Below are 22,643 nucleotides of genomic sequence, written 5' to 3'. Positions count from 1 at the left end.
AGACATGGTTTCACTAACTATACTTGGCCTTCTGGGAGCTGGTTTCCTCATCTACAACAAGGGGCTAATAACTGTCTTACCTTCTCAGCTTAGGGTAATTGTGAACATCAGGGAGGAAATGAGTGTGAATCCACTCTGTAAACTATAATAGGCAAATGCGTGTTGTTACTTCTTGAAGTATTCGGTTTGTATTTATAAATGGCTCCTTTGTATCTTTCACATATGTGTCAACAATTGATATATTTCAAGTTCGACAGTAAACATTGCCACACAATTTTCCACTCAAGTGTTTTACAGCCCACGGCAAGTTTTTCCAAGTGAGCTCTGTGAAAACAATGGCAGTGAAAGCACATGGGACCTTCAGAATACACCATCCTTGGTGGTCATGATCCCCTGAGGAACTTTCGAGGAGAGTGGAGTAATTACGTACCTCAGCCTTCTAAACCTCAGCGATTACCATGTCCTTGCTGATCTCCTCAGCTTTCCTGTTTCATTGAGCTCCAGCCACACCCACTAAGCTTCCGATGGTTCTTTTTCCACTTGGAGGTTTTCCATGTGGGCTTCATCGTTCTTCTGATCTCTATATATAAGCTCCCTTCTCAGAGAGGCCTTCCTGAGTTACCCTACCTAAATTAGGCCTCCCGTATTTTTTTTTAAAGTTTATTTATTTACTTTGAGAGTGAGAGAGAGGTCGCTGGGGAGGGACAGAGAGAGGGTGAGAGAAAGAGAATCCAAGCAGGCTCCACACTGCCAGCCTGGAGCCTGATGTGGGGCTCGATCATGAACGGTGAGATCATGACCTGAGCTGAAATCCAGAGTTGGACACTTAACTGACTGAGCCACCCAGGCTCTTCTCTCCTTCTATTTTTGGCATAACAGCCACTTAACTATCTCTTTCAGAACACTTAAACATGCACACACTTCCATAGATTCCTAGCTATGAGGGTTTGGACTTTCTGCATTTTTATGATGACTGTTTTGGTATTGTTCCTCTTGATTTAATTGTTGATAATCGAGAAGTGAAAATATCATGAAAAATAGGAATGCTGGGGCCCAGTCTACTACCTAATGTTTGGGCTGCCTTTTAGAAAATAGGGTTTAATAAAAGGGGTATAAGTCACCAGACACAAAACATCACCTCTTCAACACTTCACTAACAGAAGCTGATTCTGTGCCCATTACACACCAATTTCCAAAATGAAGCTCTTCTGGGGTGAGAGGGAGTCCTGCTTAGGATTTCCTTCCTCTTTCCATGGCAAACTCTGACAGACTTACTAACTGAAGTCTGACCTTGCTGATCAGTTACTGAAAATTGACAGTCTCCATTTTGGGGACCCTGCATAACAATCTTTTTAAAGCTACTTTTGACCAGTTTCGGATGAACCTGTTCCATATCTACCAGAGGGAGGTCATTGTTCCATAGGTTGTGAGAATGAGGGGAGTTGATGTACATAGGGTGAAGGTGCCCAGCCCAGAACTTGCTCCTGCCATTCCGTGAATGGATGGAAACCTTGCCAGATTCCTCCAATTTCAGGGATCAAAATTCATCTAGGTTCATAAGGAATACCGTGAATGTGCATGCACTACCTCTATAGCCACATGCTTCCTTGAGATATTTGGTAGAGAACACAGTATACGAAGCTGCCAGGCTGCCTTGCAAATAAGTCATAGGTCTTCAGGTTTGAGCCATTTTGCTCTCTCTTCTCAAGGGACAGAAAGAGACGTTTGAAAGGTTCACAACTCATCACTCAGCACCCAGTCGCTCAGTGTAAGTTCTTTTAAAAAATCAAAATGGATAAGAAACTTACTTCTTCATATTATAGAAGCTAGGAAATATGCACTAGGTATCAGAAAATAATCTCGAAAACTGAGCAAACATGATGCCACAAACTTCTAGTATTGGGTATCCAGAGAGTAATTTCATGTGGCAGTCATTTTGCTGGTGACTGAGTGAAAGGCAAAACTAAATGCTTTGTACCTCAAGCAGATCACCTTATAAACAGAATAAATCAAACAGAGTTACCATGAAGTAATCTTATTTGTTCTCAATACTATAGTGGGGAGGGGCTCTTGGGTGGCTCAGTCAGTCTGACTTCAGCTCAGGTCATGATCTCACAGCTCGTGTGTGCATTGGACCCTGCGTTGAGCTCTGGGCTGGCAGCTCACAGCCTGGAAACCTGTTTTGGATTCTGTCTCCATCTCTCTCTGCCCCTCCTCCGCTTGCACTCTCACTCTCAAAAATAAACATTAAAAACATTTTTTTAATAAGTAAAAAAAAAAAATATATTATAGCCGTGTGGCCTGTGGACCACTGGGGAGCCCTGAGACCTGTCCGGAGCATCTGCGGGTTCCCACCCTTTCCAACCTGGTATCCCTGAGGCCAGACCTTTTTCATGTACTTCCACCAAAACAACACTGCACAGTGGACTGAATGCAGAAGCGCATAAGAGAATCCAGCAATAAGCTAGGTAATAAAGAGATTTTCAAAAATGTAAAAACACTGCCACTCTTCTCACAAATTTTGAATTTTTTTTATAAAATTATATTTTGACAGGTAATGGGGTTTACTATAAAATCTATTAATATTTCTTAAGTTGCTCAGTTTTTATTTCAAGTACAGCATATATCAACAGATATGACCCACATAAACACAAGCTCTTTGGGGTTCTCAATCATCTTTAGGGTGTAAAGGGGGTGCTGAGACCAAACTGTTCATACACAACTCTAAGCACTCTTTTCTCACCATGAAATGGCAGAGTGTGCCTGGGGCACTTACTTAAAGAACACAGCTGCAAGATGTATAGTTAAGAAAACTTAAATGGAAAAGAAATGCAGGGCTTGACAGCCCAGGAAGCAGTTATTTAAAGTAATGACATTTACTTTAAAGAATAACAAACAAAACCCATGTTTGCCCATCAGGACTTTCAAATCCCTCCCAAATCCCTGGGAAGCTAACCATCTGAATTGGCTGCACGCTGATTCCCTTACCCATTGGGGTGTGAGCAAGGGCAGTGTGAAGGGGCGCCAGGAGATACTCATGACGTCTGCAAGGAACAACGCATTATTAGCAAGGCTGCCGTTATTAAGAAGGCACGCAAGAATTAAGGGCATAATGAGTAAGAGTTAAAAAAAACCTTCATGGATAGATTTTTTTTTTTTTTTAGTCTTTATATCTGATTGTTTCTCTGGATATAAGAATAGCAAGATCTTAGTCAACAAAACTGCAAGAAGTCAATAGAAAAATTGAGATCTTCTACTGTTTCTAAAAGCTGAGAACATTCTAATGAGGGTTATTTGTGCGGCAAATCCGATACCAAGCACTCACTTTCACAGTTCTCTCCCTCCCATCTGCACTAATGTGGTAAGAAGTCAGTCAATACATTCACAAAATAGCTCACTTACAATCTCCTTGTCTAAGAACAAAGTGGAACTAAACTCAGGCAGAAAAATCCTCAGAGAACAACTTAGCAGAAGTCTCTAAGGCTTTCTTAACTACACACTGCTTTTAGGAATACACCAGAAGATGAACTTTTGGGTTTGTTGTGTAAATGGCATGCATGCCAAGCATCTAGCAGTGACTGGCACATAGAAGGTCTTGTCATGTAGGCACATTTACATGAAATAAAAATGGGTGGCAGAGAAATATTTAGTGTACTTGTGTCAGTGCCGGTAGATCTCACTCGTTATTTATCTAATGCTTCCAGATTTAAGTTCATTTCAGAAAAAATGTATCAGGGCCCAGAGAAGTCAGGCAGGTTGATCAAGGTGTCACACGGGTAGTGCATGGTTGAAATGGGATTAGATCTGCTTCCAAGTCCATGCTTTCCACAACGCTATGCTGTCTCCCGGGAGAGTTCAAACAACAAAGCCAGTTCATTTCAGAAATCTATTTACCGTAAGGTGTGCTCTATGCTTAGGACAGTTAGCTTCATTTTACTAACGTGCTTCAAAAATATTTGAGAGAAAAAGCATTACCCCTTCCCTCCAAATAGAACTCTAGACCCCAACTTATTGACGACCCCACAACCAGCAGCATTATGGTTATCATTCAGGCAATTTGTTATAGACACCAGAGGAAACATCCCAAGTACCATACAAGCACGCTGTGTCCATGTGTGGTTCCTGAAGACTGTATTAGAGGTAGAAAAAAATTTTCAAACGGGAAAAAGATGAAATCCGGGTTGGCGGTGGAGATTCACTTGTAAATTTTGTGAACAGTTCCTACCTCCTCCTCTCCAGCAAAAAAAATACATTAAGCGGAAGCTCAAAAAGGTAAAGGGGTTTAGGACAGGCAGAGGGAGTCCAACAGACTAAAGAAGAGTAGTTTCTTGTCAAGTCCAAATTACTTGGGGGTATTCAGACTTTTCTTTGAAGTATCATTTAGTGACCCCTTCAGTAACAAATTGTTAAACTGGATGGGCCCCTAGCAAGGCAATTCTCTCATGGGCTCTGAAACAAAACACACTGGTAAGACAGCAAACTGTACGTTGAGGTGCAGTAATACGTGTGACAGGCTCCCTTTGGTCTTCGGAGACATAGGAAGGAGGCATAGTACAGCAAATGCTTTAGAGATAAATCTTATTTTATTAGAAAAGCATCTTTAAACACAAAAGTTTGGAAACAGTATTTATTTGCTCCAAGAATCGTATGTATCTGAAAAGGCGATGCTACACCTCTCTGTTTAATGAGAACATTCATTGAAGATTACGGGTTTTAAGTATGAGTGAAGATCTCCTCCGTGCTGCCACCAGAGCCTGGCTTGACTGCTCTGAACTAACTACACTTGAAAGCTCCTATTCTTTGAAACCAATTTAAACACATTGAATTGTTGAAAGATTAAAAACCACAGTCAGCTAATTACACTCTCTCTCATCTCTTATTCAGCAAATGAATCACTTTTCATTACCACTTAGCTGAAGTACATGAATTTCTGCCTAATTAGAAATGTTGTAGATGGAACATTAGCAAGAATGGAGCGGGTCAGGATATCTTTGCTGCTTCATTTTTAATTCCTAACAGTAGAGTCTGAGAGGAAAGAAGAGAGAAGTCATTAAATAATTTTAAATTATTTATAAAAATTACTTTGCCCAAATTATAATTATTTTTTCCCCAAACGGTCTCAAATGTCTAACAGAATGAAAGAAAAAGCAGTTCAACATTGATTTTAATGAACATTTTAATGTTATGTAGAACAGAACATTATGAATACAATGGAAACAAAGTTTTATCAATAAAAAAAATTTCAACACAAAGTGGGGAGGTAATAATTTGATACCTATATTATAGTATTTATTTTTAAAAATATTCCCAGCTTGAGGGTGAAAACAATTAATTTTGCATTCCAAACTCTAGAATCATGATTTTCATGTGAGCTTAACGCAGAATTACAGCAGGAAAACAAAAACACTTTAATTAATTTCCTTTATTTGCCATTAAATCAATAAAATCTTTGACTGCTACAGGTCTCCTTTAATAATATATATTTAACTCCTCTCTATTGGAACCATATTGCTAATGCCATATTATATACACTCAAATCCAAAACAAAACAAATATTGTATAAAATCTAAAAGCCAACATCGTTGAATTCTAACATTTATATTTAACTTAAGGTTTTAAGAATTTTTACCTTTTCAATTTTTTGAAAAGACACCAAAAAAAATAAAAATAAATATTTTTCTCTTTTGACTGTTCCTGACTGATAAATGGTGGCTACAGGGATAAACACGGAAGGAAGCCTCGCCAAGTTAACCACTGCAAATTGTAAATAATGACTGCTAAAAACAAACAAAAACTCTGGAGGGTTTTTTTTTTTCTTTTAAAGGAAACCATAGAGCAGTCCTGAAAAAAATATTTTTCCTAGTTCTGCGAAGGATAATTATAGCAGAAGACATGGGAAAAGTCCCACAGCTATCACCAATCGCTTAAAGAGGTTTCGTTACAATAAAAATTTGGATAGTATAATAGTAATAGCAGTGTTGCTGGAACATTAGCAAAAGTATATACATTCCAGTTACCTTTGATTTAGCCATAATCACATATGTATGCCTTTTTTGGACAAAAATATATATTTTTATAAAAAACTGATCATCCAACTTTAATGATTTCATTTATGGACTCAAGAGTGGTAGTAAAAGGAACAGACCCAATTATGACAAGGCGATTCAGGGACAGAAAAATCAAGTTCCTCAGGAAAAGAAAAGTATAAAATTAGAGATTCAAACACATTTATTCAGCCCTATTCCAGACTTCCCACGAATCATGATGTTAAAATGGGCTCTTCGATTTATAAAGACTTTCCAGGTCTCACTACCCCATGTGTGGTCTATTCTTACTGGGAAAAATGATTTTGACTGCCTCATCTGAAGTGCCCTTGCCTGTCCATCTGAAATACTAGATACTTCACTTTTATAAAACAGCCTTTTTTTGGTTCTTTATGTAGGTTTAAATCTTAATTAATTGATAAAAGAAAGGGGAGTTGATTAGCATTTTCCATCCCAACATCACCTATCTTCACCGCTAAAAATCCTTCATTCAATCTGCTCCTTTACAATCTCTCATTTGCTAAAGTTGGCGAAATTTGCAAAGGCATCTTGCTTGGGTTGCACAGTTCCAGAAGTCATGGCTAAGTTGGGCATGCCCATTCCCATTGTGCCTGTCAGGCCCATCCCAGCAGTTGACATCCCTATGTTCATGTTCATGCCCATCATACTCTGGTTCATCATTGGAGTATTTCCAAGAGGGGCCATTCCCATTGTGCCAGTCATCACACCAGGCATGCTCATAGGCATGGGTCCCCCCATCAAAGGGTTAGTTTGTGGCCGGACAGGAAGTATGTTTGATGGAGAACTGAGGTTCACAGCTCCAAAACTTTGAGTCATCACATTCAGAGGTTGTTGCATATCTACCAGAAGAAAAGAGACAAAAGAACTTCACATTAGATTCATCAAGCAGAAGAATAAAATAATCTTCTTGACCATCAACACTTGTAACTCCTAATAAAATTCTTTTATGGTGATTTTACAAGGTAAGTCAATTAACTTGCACTATTTGCTCTAGAAAAATACTCTGTGGCTGTTAACTCTGGTTTCCCAAAGATGCAGAAACAGTTAAGAGTGGGCTGGGGGAAAACACGAGGCACTTTGATATCATTCTGACAGAATTTAGTGTTGAATCCAACCTGACCTAACAAGTTGTCAGGAGCTGTTGTGTATCAAAAGCCTTAAAAAAGTTTACACCCTTCGACTTACTCTATTTTTAGAACATTACACTAAGGAAGAAAAACACAAGTACAAAGATTTATATAAAATCATGGAGTTATTTACAATAGCAAAAAGCCGGGAACAACAGAAATAACCAACAATAAAGAAATTCAACACTGGTATGACACATAACTATAAATATCTAAAAATCATTTTTTCTTAAAAATATTAAATACAGGAAAATAATTTAATGCTGAATGACAGCTGCAAGAAACAAAACAATATACATAGAGTGATTTCGAGTATTAACAATATGGTTAGAAAAGATAGAAAATACGAATTAATAGCGATTATCCCTGGATTACGGAGGTGAGATGATTTTTGTTTCTGGTCATATTTAGTTATATTTAAAACATTTTCTACAACAAATATTTTTATTTTAGTGATCAGACTCCCAAAACTCACCATAATACATACACAATCATGTTATCATGCCAAGAGCAGGATACAAAGTAATCTGAATATGCCAGGGTGTACATCAATCAAGAACCCGGGGTGGGGGGGGGGGGGCGGAATCCTAAGCGATACACAGTTGCCTTTAGTACAATCAATGTCATGTATTTTTATTTCATGGCTTACACTAGTCTTGGCACAAGGGTAAAGATTACAAGTGCACAAAGAAGCAAGGTGTCTCATGGTAACTTACTCTGCTGTTGAATCATTGTATTGAGTGATGGCTGCTGGGGTTTGGAAGGCTGCATACCGGGTAGTAAGTTGTCTAGGCTGATGTTCACACTGGGGTCAGACCAAGTAGAGGGCAGGGTTTTGCTGACTGACTTCTGGACCATATCTGTATTCTGATTATAGAGAGGATTAGGCTTCTGCAGCACTGTGCTAACATTTTGCAAAGGCTGGAAAATAAAAAAATGCTCTAAAAATTAAACATTTGCTCAATAAAGGTTATCAAATGGCAATTTAATCACAGTAACTCCAGATATACATGAGACTTAGTAATAAACTCTTGAAACCAAAAGAACCACAAATGTTTTAGGCTAAATTCTTCAAGCTGAATCACTAGCTTCCCCAGAATGTTCCTCTGAATCCCCAATCATGTTTGGGGTGAAAAAAAACCCAACATATTTACACGAACGATTACCCTCCCATCACCCAAAGTCTAGAAGCCGCCATCCCAGGGCCATTGTCAACTTCAGGTTAGTACAGCTTTAAGGAAATATACAAGTGGAAATTTATTATTACAAGATAGAATATAGGACATGATTTCTCATGTTATAAAAAGCAAAACCATCAAAGCAGCAAATTATATTGCACAAATCTTGACTGACATGTTCCTGCTCCATGTACACTTCTATCGCCTAAAGTGAGCAACACTAGTGGAACTTGATATATGTGGACCAGTTCAGGAGAAAGGAGAAATTCAGGAGAAAGAAGCAGGGATGCCTGGTAGTTACTAAGGATAACTATGAAAAGGGCAGACAAAGGGAAGTGAAAAGGAATAGGAAAAATAATTTAAAATGTACCAATGCAAAGAATTACAACACAGTTGCAATTGAAGACTGCAAGTAAGTAGACTGGCTTTACGCTTAGACCACATGAAAGACTCTCAAAGAATCAACTGGCTTGGGCTTATTTAGTGGTGCACCGTTCAATTTAATGGTACTGGTGTGCCCTTCATGTCCTTTTCTTAATATTAGGTCCAACTTGTTATGCACAACAGTCACCTTTCTGTTTCTTTCTTCTCTTCCTCCATCCCAACACCCAAAGAGGAGAATCTACATATTAAAATGAGTAATTAGTATCATAAAAAATATTCAGAATTGCTCGAATCAAAAACAGCAAGCTCCTGGTATAACTCAGGCACATATATTCTAACCCTGTGTTTGTCTGAATTCCAAATTAATACTAGGTAATTTAGATTTAACTGTAAAAAAGTGAATTAAAAAATTCCCATTTAGTGGTTTTCCTGTATGAAAATGAGAGTTGAAAGAAGAGCCTATATAAAGATTACATAATGTAGAATAGGCCCAAAATAGGGAAGAGTATTCGTCATTTTAGAGACTGATTTTCTATATTAGTAACGATTGCCTATAACCATTGAGTGACACCTCTTTAAGGATCAGAGATTTTACTGAGTGAATATAGGCCACGGGTGAAGCAATAGCTCTATTCCTTCTTAAAAACAGTTTTTATTAAACTATTAAATACAAAATTATTTATTAATTCAATAAATTTTTATGAAGTGACTCCTCTGTGTAAGGCATTGCGCTTTGCTTTGCATGGCCTACAAGATGGGTGAGAGGCCTTGCCCTCTAGAACCTGAATGACTATAGTAGGGGAAAAAAATGTAAGGTAAATGCAATGTGCCAAAACAACCTATGTATGGCTTATTTTTCTATTTCATGTTAGTTTATCATTACATCAGTTACGGAATCTCAAAGATGAGGAATCTGCAAGGGACACAGACAACTTACCTGTGATCTTGACATGGGCAACCCCAGGCCTACAGTATTAGTGCTCATCATGGAGAAATTCATACTCTGGGAAGATGTCATGGTTGCCTGGGACGAGCCCATAAGATCAAACAGGTCTGAAGAATTTGAGGCAGCTGGAGGCGGGCCTAAAGCTGATTGTGAGCCACTGACAAGTTCCACAGCTGGCTGTGAGGCATTGCCAAAGAGCTCACCACTGGAGGCAACAGGACCTGATGGGGCTTGATTGAAGGCACTCCAGTCACCAAAGTCTCCATTCCCACTTGTTGCTGTAACTGCAAAAAAAAAAGGACAACAGGGGTAAGAAACTTTCTGAAATGCACAGAACAAATAGAACAGTCTACGAACTGAAACAAATTAGAGCCGATCTGTGTCCACCCAGATTAACATCTGCATATACCATCTCCATCTGGACATTATTTTTTCTCACGAATATTCCACAAATGTTAACAAGGTGGCAAAGGAAAAAAAAATCCACATATAAAGTAAAATTCACCTCATAGCAGGTCTGGGTTGATATGTAGAAATTACAATCAAAAGTTTCTTCAACCTGAGTTTGCGTATTAAATATGTTGCCAGCTCAACAAATACGAAAAGGAAAAAGAAAACTTACCTGGTAAAAGTTTTTTTGGGGAGATCGAGAATCCTCATGTGAAGAGACACTCAACAAAATTAGAGAATTCAACTCATTTCACCCATTCATTACTTGGAAAGGTTCAAAGAGAAACCAAACTATGACTTACATGGTCTCAAGTAAATAAAAACCCAAATTCATGACATTAAATTTATAAAAAAATGAAAAAAAAAAAGCACAGAGAAAAGGACTCAGTAAAATTAAGAGTAGGGTTAGTAAATTTCTGCAAGAAGTTCTCACTCTTTTGGCCATGCTTCCATTGACAACACAAGGGCTATAGATAGCCACGGTATAACCCTAGCACAGTGCTTGCTTCCAGTGGGACCATTCTCTCTCTCTCTCTCTCTTTCATCTACCTACCCATCTAATCTAATCTATCCATTTATTTAAACATTTTTTAAGTTTATTTATTTTGAGATAGAGCAAGCAGGGGAGGGGCAGAGAGAGAGGGAGAGAAAGAATCCCAAGCAGGTTCCATGCTATCAGAGTGGAGCCTGATGCGGGGCTCAAACTCACCAACTGTGAGATCATGACCTGAGCTGAAACCAAAAGTCAGACGCTTAACCAGCTAAGCCATCCAGGCGCCCCTCAATTTATTTATTTAAATAAAAAGCAGGGTATAGTCTTAAGAGAGGAACTCAATGCTAATATTTAAAACAAAGGGAAGGGGCGTCTGGGTGGCTTAGTTGGTTGGGAGTCTGACTTCGGCTCAGGTCATGATCTCACGATTCCTAAGTTCAAGCCCTGTGTTGGGCTCTGTGCTGACACCTCAGAGCCTGGAGCCTGTTTCGGATTCTGTGTCTCCCCCTCTCTCCCCTGCTCATGTTCTGTCTCTGTCTCTCAAAAATAAATAAACATTAAAAAAATTAAAAAAAAAAAAAGGGAAAAACCCTCAATACGACAAAGATAATTACAACAAGTTTAAGATTTAATGCATTCAATAATGTAAAAGTTGTTAAGAGGTTAATTGACGGATGGACTACAATGCTTAACAGCATGGATTTTGTACCTTACTAGCTAAGTGACCCTGGGCAAGTTACATAACCCTCTCTGTGTCTCACTTTGTAAAAAAATCTAAGTTGTAAAGATTAAATAATATACAGTAAGTGCCATTTATAATTTGTTATTGTTACTATGGATTAATTGTGAAAACACAGGGGAGGACCAAAGGTACCGCAATCTCTTTCGTTTAGGTATGCCAGAAAAAAGTGTAAGTCACGCTTCTATAAATTCTGCAATACATCTACTATTTGGAACACAATAAATATAAAGGCAACTGATACTTAAAAATGTTCTTTTTTAAGTAGACTATGCATGATTCTAAGTAAATAAACCTTTCCTTAAGAAAGGGACAAGTAAATAAGAATTAATGGAAGTTGAAAAAGGAAAGGTGAAGACAGAGCTACACATAAACTGTCATCTGAAAGAGAACAGTATATACTGCCAAGTGAAAAACACCGTCACTCTGTACTCCATGTTCACTTACAACTTGGAAATACATTTTGTCTAGCCTAAAGGTAACCAGCCATTGCAATACTGTCTCTCACTATGCTAAATATCTAAAGAGAACAATAACATTAAGTCTTTAAAATTATTTTCTTCTATTACCATATTAAAATGTAAGCCCCTTCAAAAGAAAATAAGTCACTTAGAAAATCCACACTCTACCAACAATTTAATACAAGAACTGGGCTAATCTTCATTACCTCAGGGTTTTACTATAAAACATGTCTTTGATCTTCTTTACAAAAAAGAGACTGAATAAAGAGTTTTACAATTAGTTCTATATATTAAACAATTTAAACTAATTTAAGAAAGACTGCTGGATAAAGGTACTTTATGCTGATTTTCTATTTGCTTGATCTATAAAACAGAGTAAGAATGGAAACTGGGGCAAAATGTGTTGCCCCATCCGAAAACTTTATCTGAGATGATTAATCATAGGAAGAAGAGATTTCTAGTAGGGCATATATTGTTCAGAAATGATTAATCATTGTTGCAACAGTTTCAGCCCCTTGCGTAATGGTGATCAGGTTATATTAATCACATGCATACAGATGAAGAGATGTATCACTTAGCAACATTAACATATTCGAATTATTTGCATAGTAGGCAAGTTTATATACATAAAAACTTTTGAGAATTACACAGACAGTCTGTAAAATTAGGGCAATGTTTATCTTCCACTTGACTTGCCTAAAGTAAGTTATTAACCCTTAGAGGGCATAACCATGCTTTTGAAATGAAGTTAATTACTCCACAATTCTGGTTTCTGGGAAATACTCAGAATTTACACAAGTAGGCTATCAAAACCCCAGATGATTAAAACCTATGCATCTTTCTTCCTAAATCCTCACAAACCTCAATCAGGCATTAGTAAATATAAATTTCAATTTCATTAATCAAATGGTTACTGTACCTGAAATGAGTAAGGCTCATTCAGCCAAATTACACATTTTCCTCCCTGCCTCACTTCATGTTTAAAAGTTATAACTAAATTTCCATACTCTCTCTCAAACTTCAGACTGATAAGATTTTATACAAAAAACCTTACAGCCAACTCCTTTATAACTTAAAGAAGAAAGGACACTTAATGAACTTAGTCCCTTTCTATACACTTTTATAGACATTACTCTGTCCTTATAAAGAACCATGTCAAGTGATGTTCCTGATTCTAAAGTTGGGAGGCTCAGAAGCTTTTCCAAAGTTAAACAGCTACCATAGTATATGGCAGGGACAGTAAGGTAAAAAATAGTAACGAAGAAAGGGAAAAAAAAGACAAGCGCTTCATTTCAATCCCTGATGTTTAAACCTACGTTGTTAATTACAGGTATACAACATAAAGATTTGATATCTGAATATACTGCAAAATGACCACTACGATAAGTCTAGGGCATTTTAAAAATTTCTAATCTGACATGAAGAGAAGTTTTGCCTGAGGTTCAATTGCTCACTATTTAAGGATGTGTCAAAATGAAGTTTATTTTTTTACAGAAATCCTCTTAATATATTTAAATCACAAAGAAATAAATTTTACTAAGATAGTCTGCCTAATCCCATCCTTGGGATCATAAGATATAAGCTAAACATAAACCATAATATTCATCCCACTGAGATTATTTACACTTATTCACACTCCCCACCCAAACTGCCCCGCCCCCCAAAACTAAACAAGAGTCACTTATGAATAAGGGCAATTTTATTTAGGTGTGCCTGCCTGAGTTGTTTACAACCACATTAATCCATTTGGCACATTAAGACATTGACCCAGTAAAATACTTTTGTGAATAAATCCTTTAGGATTTAGGAATGATAAATACTACAAGGAGTAAAATACCAAAATGAAGCTGATCTGGTGGGGAAGGGAGTTATTTGGTTTTGATAACCTTTTCTGGTTTATCAAACCTATTTGGTTTTGATAACTCCTAGATTTCTGACCAAATTGTATCATACCTTGGGAGGGGAAACTGCCTGATGCAGCAGCTGAGCCAAAATCAGCAAATCCTCCAAATAAATCAGCTGATCCTCCTAGAAATTAAGCATGAAGAAAAGTTAAACTGATAAAACCACAGAACCACTGACAGCAATTTCAGGAAGCCATTTTAGCAACACACTTAAAAACTACCCAATATTAGAGGCTCCAGAGCCATTAGAAAAGCTAGTTTGTAGATCTAGGTTTTCATGTCACCATGTTCCTTTTAAACTACCACAAACTCTTACATTTCTCAGTTCTTTATCTTGTAAGTAATTGACACCACATTTGTGATTAAAGTTATCCCTCACTTACATTGCCTGAACATAGTGTGGACCTGTGGTTTATCCAGTCAATTATGCTCTTTGTAAGAATCTTCAGTGGATGCTAAAACCTGGGTAAAATGTTGCTAGGGAATAAGATACATAATCGCTAAACATCATCCCACAGACTACTCGGTAAATACAAAGGAATGAAACTACTTTTACACTGGACAAACTGAATGGATATCATCCTAACTGATGATATCATTAAACAACTGATTAAATTTAATGTCACTAGTAATCAGATAAAATAGTATTCATGGGCTCTCTAATGCAAGGAACTCAAAAGGAGATCATCACCTGTGTTAAGAATTCCCACCAAAAATATTTAACCTGAATCTAATCATAAGGAATGAATCAGACAAATTACAAAGTGAGTGACATTTTGCAAAACAACTCTCCAGATTCTTCAGAAAATGTCAACATCATAAAAGACAAAAAAGGCTGGGACTACTAGAGATTAAAGGAGTCTAAGGAAACATGACAAGTACATGAAATGCATGATCCCTGATTGGATTATGGATTTTTAAAAAAGTGCTATCCTGAAGTGACATAATTGAGACATCAGGAAAATTTGAATATGGTCTGTATACTAGACAATACTGTTTAAATGTTAAACTTCCCAAGTATGATAACTGTATTGTAATTATTATAAAGAAGAATGTCCTTGTTGTAAGAAGTTATATGCTGAAGTATCCTGGGGGCAGAATGTCCTGGTATTTCCAATTTTCTCTCAAATGGTACACAATAAACAAATGGTATACAGCAAATTAAAAACAAAAGATCTAGAGAGAGATAAAGAAAATGTGGCAAATTTTCTAGGTTTGAAATGAGATCCAAGGGCTACAAATCAATCTCTGTGTGCATAACATCACATTCTGATAAAAATTTTTATTTGTGGGGTGCCTGGGTGGCTCAAGTCAGTTGAGCGTCTGACTTCGACTCAGGTCATGATCTCACAGTCCCTGAGTTCGAGCCCCGCGTCTGGCTCTGTGCTGACCACTCAGAGCCCGGAGCATGCTTCGGATTCTGTGTCTCCCTCTCTCTCTCTGCCCCTCCCCAACTCACACTCTGTCTCTCTCTCTCAAAACTGAATAAATGTTAAAAAAATTAAAAAAAAATTTTTAATTTGTAAACACTATGTGGTTACAAATATTTACTTTCACTAACAAATTGAATTTGTTACACTCAATTTTAATATTCCATTTCTGTCAATTCAGTTATCAATGGAATAGCAACAGCCAAAGGATCTAAAACCTTAAATACCTGTCCTTATTTTTCTTTGTCCTTAAAGATTTCACCTCTTAAGAGTCACAACCTTAGAAGTTTAGAGCGGCAGTTCAATTATGGTGCTTTTAGGGTTATGCGAACATTATATAGGTTACATCACAGCTGCTTAGCCTGCAGTGCTTAGAAACTAGCCAGGTGGGACTGGAACATCTGGGCTGTACTCAAATACCACCGGGGACAGCTTCCAACATCTGGTGCCATTTCTGAATTGTCTTATCGCTGCAAGACATTCTGCCCCATCTGCTACACTCAACTGGGTTAATTAAACTAGAGCCATCTCCCCTTCTTAATAAATGGCCAGCAGTAATACAAGGAACAAATCAGTTTCTTATACATGTGTACCTGGTATTTCTTTTTAATGCACATTTACTGTAGGCAACTATCAGCAGGCATAAACATTTCTCATTTTTTTACCTCATTACAGATGCACATATTCGCATATATCCTTACTCACCATGAACTAACTCCTACCAAGGCCAAGTTTCTCCGCTCTTACCAACACTACAGCTCATCTAGCTACTTTTGCTTTATCCAAAGGATAATAATACAGTGATTTGTTTTTCTCTTCTTTGAAGATACATACATCATGATAAAATGAGGGGAGGGGCATAAAAAATCCATGAGCTATATTTTTAAACTATATACACAAGGACATATATTAATAAAAGCTAGCAGGGAAATGAATGTTGCAAACCGCTGCTGCTTTATATTCATAAATTTGTCTTCTGTATTGTTCCTTCATGTTAAAAATATTGATCAAAGTATACTGTTAGGTAACAGAATGACAGTTAATCATTTATGGTAACATTAAGGGATTTGAAAATTGGAGATTATTTTAATTTGCTTCATCTGACACTGAATAAACATCAATATGTAATTTATTATGGTAAAACAGCTAGGGATTTTCAAATCTTTTCCAGTCTGGGCTACAAAGAAAATGCATGATGCAGAAAAAGGCATCTGAATACTACAGGATCCTAACTTCAGACTGGGTAAGATGTTTTATTTTTGTCATATCCTAATTTGATATTTCAGATAATTACCTACTTTGGTTATTCCACTGTCCTACATTCTAACATCTAAACTGAAATTATACTGTACTTATAACTTATCTATAGCAAATATTCTACCTCTTCATACTATAAGGAGTCTGATTTCAACATAACCAATTTACAAACACTGCAAGTAAAGAATGGAAACACACATAAATATTTTACAAAAGGAAGTCACCTTTTCTTGAAAAGGGCTTAAAATTTTCTCTAATCTTTTGAAGTGCCACAAATTATGGTTCTACATAGGTTTTACACAATGTGACCTTCAACTCTGAAAACGATCTCAACAATTCAAAATCTCTTTATTTCTTTCAGGAAAAGTTTCTCTCTCTAGGGAGGACTGTCCCTACCTAGATGTATGATGTTATTCATATCAATATCTTAAATTCAACACAAATTTTCTATACTGAACCATTTTCCCAGATAATTTCTATCTAAGGGAATTTAAATAAAAGAGTGCACCAAAAACTGCTGCATGTGGAAGACTGCTAAATTTCACAACAAGAGCTATTCTTCAAGATTCCCACATGAGAGCTGTCATTATAAATGAACCATTTCCATCTGCCTTTTCAGGACAGCAAGGAGGTTATTTACAATCACCAGCTGGGAACATGTATTTTCCAAAGCAATACTGTGAACAGGAAAAATATAGCTGAACTAGACAGTGCTTAAGCTACAAATGGAAATTTTCTTCAACAAAGAACTTAATCCAGATTACAATATAAAAAACAAACTTCTGCAAGAAGAATTCTAGTTAAGTACAAAATTAAAATGACAAAATGCAAAAAATTATAAATCTATGACAAAGAATACATATACGTAAGAAGTTTAAATATAAAACAATAAGGATAAATACTCCTACTCAAAGACATGGACAAAGGAATATGAATACACAGGTTACAACTGGTCTATAAAAACATGGGAAGTTTTCAAACTCACCAAACAAATGCAAAATTAAATGAAATGTTATTTTCTCCTTACCAAACTGGATGGTTCTGAAAGATATGATTCCACTACTATAATAGAGAAAGATTTGGACAAAAACCCCCCAAAACCTAACACTCCCCAAATAAGAAACTGATTGGTTAAATAAATTACAGTATATCCATACAGGATTAAGATATAAGGCAGTTAAAAATCTGTAAAGGAATACCAACGATCATAGGGAAACAGTCATGAGATTTCAGGTGAAAAGCAGTTCACAGGGGAAAAAGAAAAACAACAACAAAAAAAACCCTTATCCAAAAGCCTGAAAACATTTTGCCACATAATAAATGTTTAAACAAATATATTGACTGAATACATAGAAAGTATATTTAAAAAAAGAGTATTCACCCAAATTATTAACAGTTTATGTATCCAAGTCATGGCGAATCACTTGTTTTCTATCAAATTTCTAAAATGAGCATGCATTACTTTCAATTAGTGAAGAGAATGTTAAACCTTTTTATTTTTAGTAAGCTTGGCTTAAACTACAGATAACTCCCATGGAAATTCTAATACATAAATTGGTGTACTGAACATATAACAACATGGTTCATATTCAAGTGAATATCCTCAACTAATTTTTGTGATTACTAGGTACAAGGCAACAGGTTCAAATACAAATGTAATAAAAATTTTAAATTTGACATACTTCAATCTTTAAAAAAACTTTAAAACTAAAAAAAAAGAATTCAAAACATACTGCAAGTCAGGTAATGTCTTTCTATTTGCAATGAGTATGGTGTATTTTCTCTTCAACCTTATTTATTAACTTACAGAACAGTACGTTAATCAAGACTTAAATTCCTTAATTAGAAAGGAACAAAGGAGACGATGCAGACTTTTAAAGAGAGGAGATATACTAAAAAATGAAATGGGATGTTTTTGGCATTCTAGTTGGTTTATTTTCTAAATACTTTGAATTATTCGTTTTGAAAAATGTTTACTTAGAAATGTACTATATGTAAAAGTCACCAAAATACCCTTTCAGTGCAGATTTTATAAGAACATCACCATAGTGGGATATGTATCAAGACAGTCTCTCAAATCAATCTTGGCGAATGGGTTTCACATGTGTATTTTAAAACTTGGTAGATATTCTACAATCATTTTACCACACATGCTTTTGAAGATGTTAACAAAAAGGATGTAGTAACACATAAAAAAAAGAAAACCTGAGCATATTCTCAAAGGAGGTATTTATCTGGTGAGAGGTACAGATGCCACCATATCTGCTTAGGTTTACAGTTCATGCCCATATTACTTGCATGATAGTAATATCGTAAGTATAGGCACATCTGGTAAACGACACCCAAATGGCATGCCGAATAGCAATGCTAATATGGTTGATTCTTAGACTTTTTCGTGTGTAGGTACTAAAGATTTAATATCCAATATTTTTTCCACTGCTGAATTCAATTTAAAATATATTATTAAAGGGGCACTTGGGTGGTTAAGTAGGTGGCTCAGTGTCCAATTTTTGATATAGGGCTCAGGTCATGATCTCATGGTTCATGAGATTGAGCCCTGCATCAGGCCCTGTGCTGATGGTGCAGAGCCTACTTGGGATTCTCTTTCTCCCTCTCTCCCTGCCCCTCCCCCACCTGCACACGCGCATATGCAAGCTCTCTCTCTCAAAATAAATAAACTTAAAAACAAAACAAAAATAAAATATATTACTAAAGTATTCAAATAGAGATTTGGAGTAACAAAATTTATGTGCTGATTGGGGGGGGGGGTCTACACAAACTGGTTAAACATACTATTTCAAATAACTTTAAAAAAATAATTCTGATGTCAACCCACATTCAGCTTGTTTTTAGAGAATGCTATGATAAAACAAACATTTAAGGCAAGAAGCCTTCCGGATTTCATTCAAGTTTTGTCTCAATTATTGTATTAATATTAATTGCTACTTCTATTTAATTAGTCAACCTACTGTTTGCACTGGAGAAGAAAAACCACTCAACAGTTTCTTGCCAAGCAAAGGAAGCATGTTGGTATTTAATAATTCTCTCTGTTCAAAGCAATCTTGGTATCACGGAGGAAAAAAGTTACATCACTTATCTGACCTTCCTAGTTAATTTTTCTCTGATTGCTCCATTAAAACTTTCCACAAATGCATGAAAAGGGGTCCTTAATATTTCATGCCAGGGAGTCCAAAATAGTTGATATTCTGTGACACTATGTCTGAATTATAGGACCACATGCTAACTAACAGTTAATAGTACAGTTAAAATTTTAAACATACAGAAAGATAGCACATAAATTGTTAAACCACTGATGTAGTTGTTTGTAACCTTTGGCATGACAGTTCAATAGAGTTTACGGTATAATTTTAGAAAGAGTTAGAGTTATAGAAAAAAGGGAATAGGAACTGAAGAAGCTCAGAAACTTGGTTGAACCAGATGCCCCATGAAGTTCACTCTGAGTCCAAGAATTTTACAATAATGAACAAGGAGAAGATAATAACAGAAGATTTTCTATTAATTACATGTCTTTAACTATCAATGAAAAGTAATTTCCATCACAGACCTCCACTCAAACACTAATGTAAATTTCAAAACAATTCATTTTTGAAAAATCACTACACGTATCAAGGAACAATAGATTTACTTTGCATTGCTTATACACCAATCTTGCCATTTACGTTTCAATGTGAAATAAACTTTAAACAGATTGGGAAAGATGGTCTTTGAACAAAAATCGTATTTCTTAAGCTGTTTTGACTTGCAGCATAGGACTTTGTTTGAACTACATAATCATTAAATGCAACCTAAAATATCAACTTTCTTGAAAATATGTAGGTAATAACTCAAAATCTGGCATTTACTGAAAATCTAATTGAAGAAATCACTAATCCCAACGGTAAGAAAATCTTGGTAAAGAAAGTGTTCTTTTGCTACAGCCCCCTTAAAATATGTCAGGTAGGTAGTTACCTACTTTCATAGAATGCCCCTTTCCTCCAAAGCTCTCAGCATGTTTATCACTAGATAACTATGTGTGACTCTTTGATTAATGATTACTTCCTCCACCTGACCTTCCCACGAGGGCAAGAACTTTGTTCCACTAAACATTATACCTCAAGCGCTGAGACCAGTGTCTGGTTCAATAAATACTTATTGCATAACTGAACGAAAGTTGAAATGAACTACCATAGCTGATGTTGAGAGCCAGAATTAAGATTTAAGGAAAGAGTAAAATGGGCAGAGCACAGTACATTTTGCTTATAGAGAAAGCAAAGGACCCCAAATACTCAGCACTAAGAAATTAAGGAGACAGATATTACTGAATTATTGGTCAAATATTTAAGCACACTTCTCTATTGTAGGCAATAAACAATTTTCCCCAAACAATGCTCAAAGCTCACTAATCTCACATTAAAAATAAATCCAATGCAAAGAATTTTATTTTTCATTCTATCATTTACACGGCATTTTGAAAAATTATTCTGAAATCGAGACTACTAAGAAGAAAGAAGCCAATGTGGAAGCTTACCTGTTGACTGGCTGGTGCCATCAAACAGATCAACAAGGTCACCAGATGACTTACTGCTAGGCACTGAAGTCTGAAAACACACATAGAACTTACTAAGTTCAGAAAATAATTTATACTATTTATCCTAAATCTGCTCTATTCATCTCTAATTCTGTAATACCTGTAATATCTTAATAAAGGTACATTTAGATTTCTGAAGAAAGAGATGTGACCTTGAATCCTTATGGAGAGATAGTTATTTTTAAGTAATTCTATCCACAGCAACGTAAAATCCCTAACCTCTACACTGTTTTCCCAAACTCACTTCTTTTCTTAACTGCATTTCACTATGGAAAATATACCTTCCAGATCCCACTGAAATCTTAATGCTATATATCAGAATCATTTAAGAAGCATTAGAAAATACTTATGCCCCAGCCCATCAGAACATACTGAGTCATAACTGTCCAGGGTGGGATCTTGGCCTATACAAGTCTGACAAAGCTCGCTTGAGAATTCTAAGGCATAAGAAGGTCTGAGATCCACTAGATTAGAGACCAAGATCCGATCCAGCTTTAAAATTCTATGATTTTAGATTCGATGATTCTTTGATTACTGTTTGTATACCACACAAGTCATTCTATGTTGTTTAATATACCTTCACATCTAATTGCTTCACATTTAGTTCCCAAACTAAAATGTGGGGCTGGAGTTTATAATACTATTTTTCCTCTTCCCTATAGTCCTAAGCACCTTGATGTGTATGTCCTGTGTGTTCAATACGTATATGACAAATTAGAACAGAAACGCCAGGCAATAGGGAAACACTGTAAGTTTCTAGGTATGTTAATTTGAGCCCTGAAGTACTATATGCTGGTTCAAAAAGGTTTTGAGATTAAAAGAGATCCAAGCAATTGAATAATTTTCCAAAAACTCTGGCCTCCTTGATGTTTTCTTTGTATTAAAAAAAAATCACAAAGCTTACACTATAAATATAAAATATTTATGGCAGAGTGACATGTATTTAGTCTATACTACAAACTGATATTTAAAATCCTTTAAGATACAAAAGTCTTAATTTATCATTAAAAAAGTTATACAGTTTGGATGATTTTCCCCATGTAGGCTTACATGAATTTTCCTTATAACAGCCATTATGTATCAGGTTTTAATTATAACGATCTACCACATCCTGAATGTGGCCATGAGTAAGCGAACTGTCTCCACAGCAGGGGAAAGGACCACAAAACACTAAAAGAGCCATTTCCTCTTTTTAACTACAACTAAAGTTGAGTTCTAATTCTGAGATTTTCATCAAAACTAAAAAGATGGGTGAAATTATACAAAGAAGGTATTTGGCAAAAGTTGAGTTAACTACAATTTGCAGGATACATTAGAAAAATGTCTTCCCTAGTTTTTAGCTGCTTCTGATGCAAAGCCAGGTAAACACTAGTGGGGGGGAGACAGACAAAACACTAGCTTGTGGCCAGGTATCTACTAAGTAGATTTAATTTTCTGTGGGTGAATAAAAAATAAATGAAGAAGGTAGAAGAAGGCAGTGCTGCCACTGATCAGTAGTGACCACCAGGCAAATAAGCCTCTCTTTATAGGCAATGACTCTGTATTAAATGGGACTGTCTCCTCTGTATATCTACTTGGTCCTCTTTTGTCATTTCTTACATCTTCTAAAATACTCCCATTT

At 36.2% G+C, this 22,643-nt stretch overlaps 1 protein-coding gene across 2 annotated transcripts in view; it reads right to left on the bottom strand.

Moving 5' to 3' along the window:
• Positions 1–5,158: 5,158 nt before the first annotated feature.
• The window catches only part of CLINT1 (clathrin interactor 1), a 58,916-nt gene continuing 41,431 nt past the window's right edge, over positions 5,159–22,643 (bottom strand). Inside the window, exons 8-12 of one of the 2 annotated variants that reach the window (XM_015063884.3) lie at positions 20,963–21,032; positions 13,797–13,871; positions 9,692–9,984; positions 7,909–8,113; positions 5,159–6,904 (exon numbers count right to left, since the gene is read on the bottom strand). In XM_015063884.3, the coding sequence (XP_014919370.2) occupies positions 6,558–6,904; positions 7,909–8,113; positions 9,692–9,984; positions 13,797–13,871; positions 20,963–21,032 (990 nt within the window). In that variant the 3' untranslated portion in view covers positions 5,159–6,557. The remainder of the gene's footprint in view (positions 6,905–7,908; positions 8,114–9,691; positions 9,985–13,796; positions 13,872–20,962; positions 21,033–22,643) is intronic. The other variant, XM_015063885.3, reaches the window with a different exon arrangement.

The sequence above is a fragment of the Acinonyx jubatus genome, chromosome A1 (assembly GCF_027475565.1).
Source record: "Acinonyx jubatus isolate Ajub_Pintada_27869175 chromosome A1, VMU_Ajub_asm_v1.0, whole genome shotgun sequence".
Taxonomy (NCBI): domain Eukaryota; kingdom Metazoa; phylum Chordata; class Mammalia; order Carnivora; family Felidae; genus Acinonyx; species Acinonyx jubatus.
This window is presented reverse-complemented; position numbering and strand designations above follow the sequence as displayed.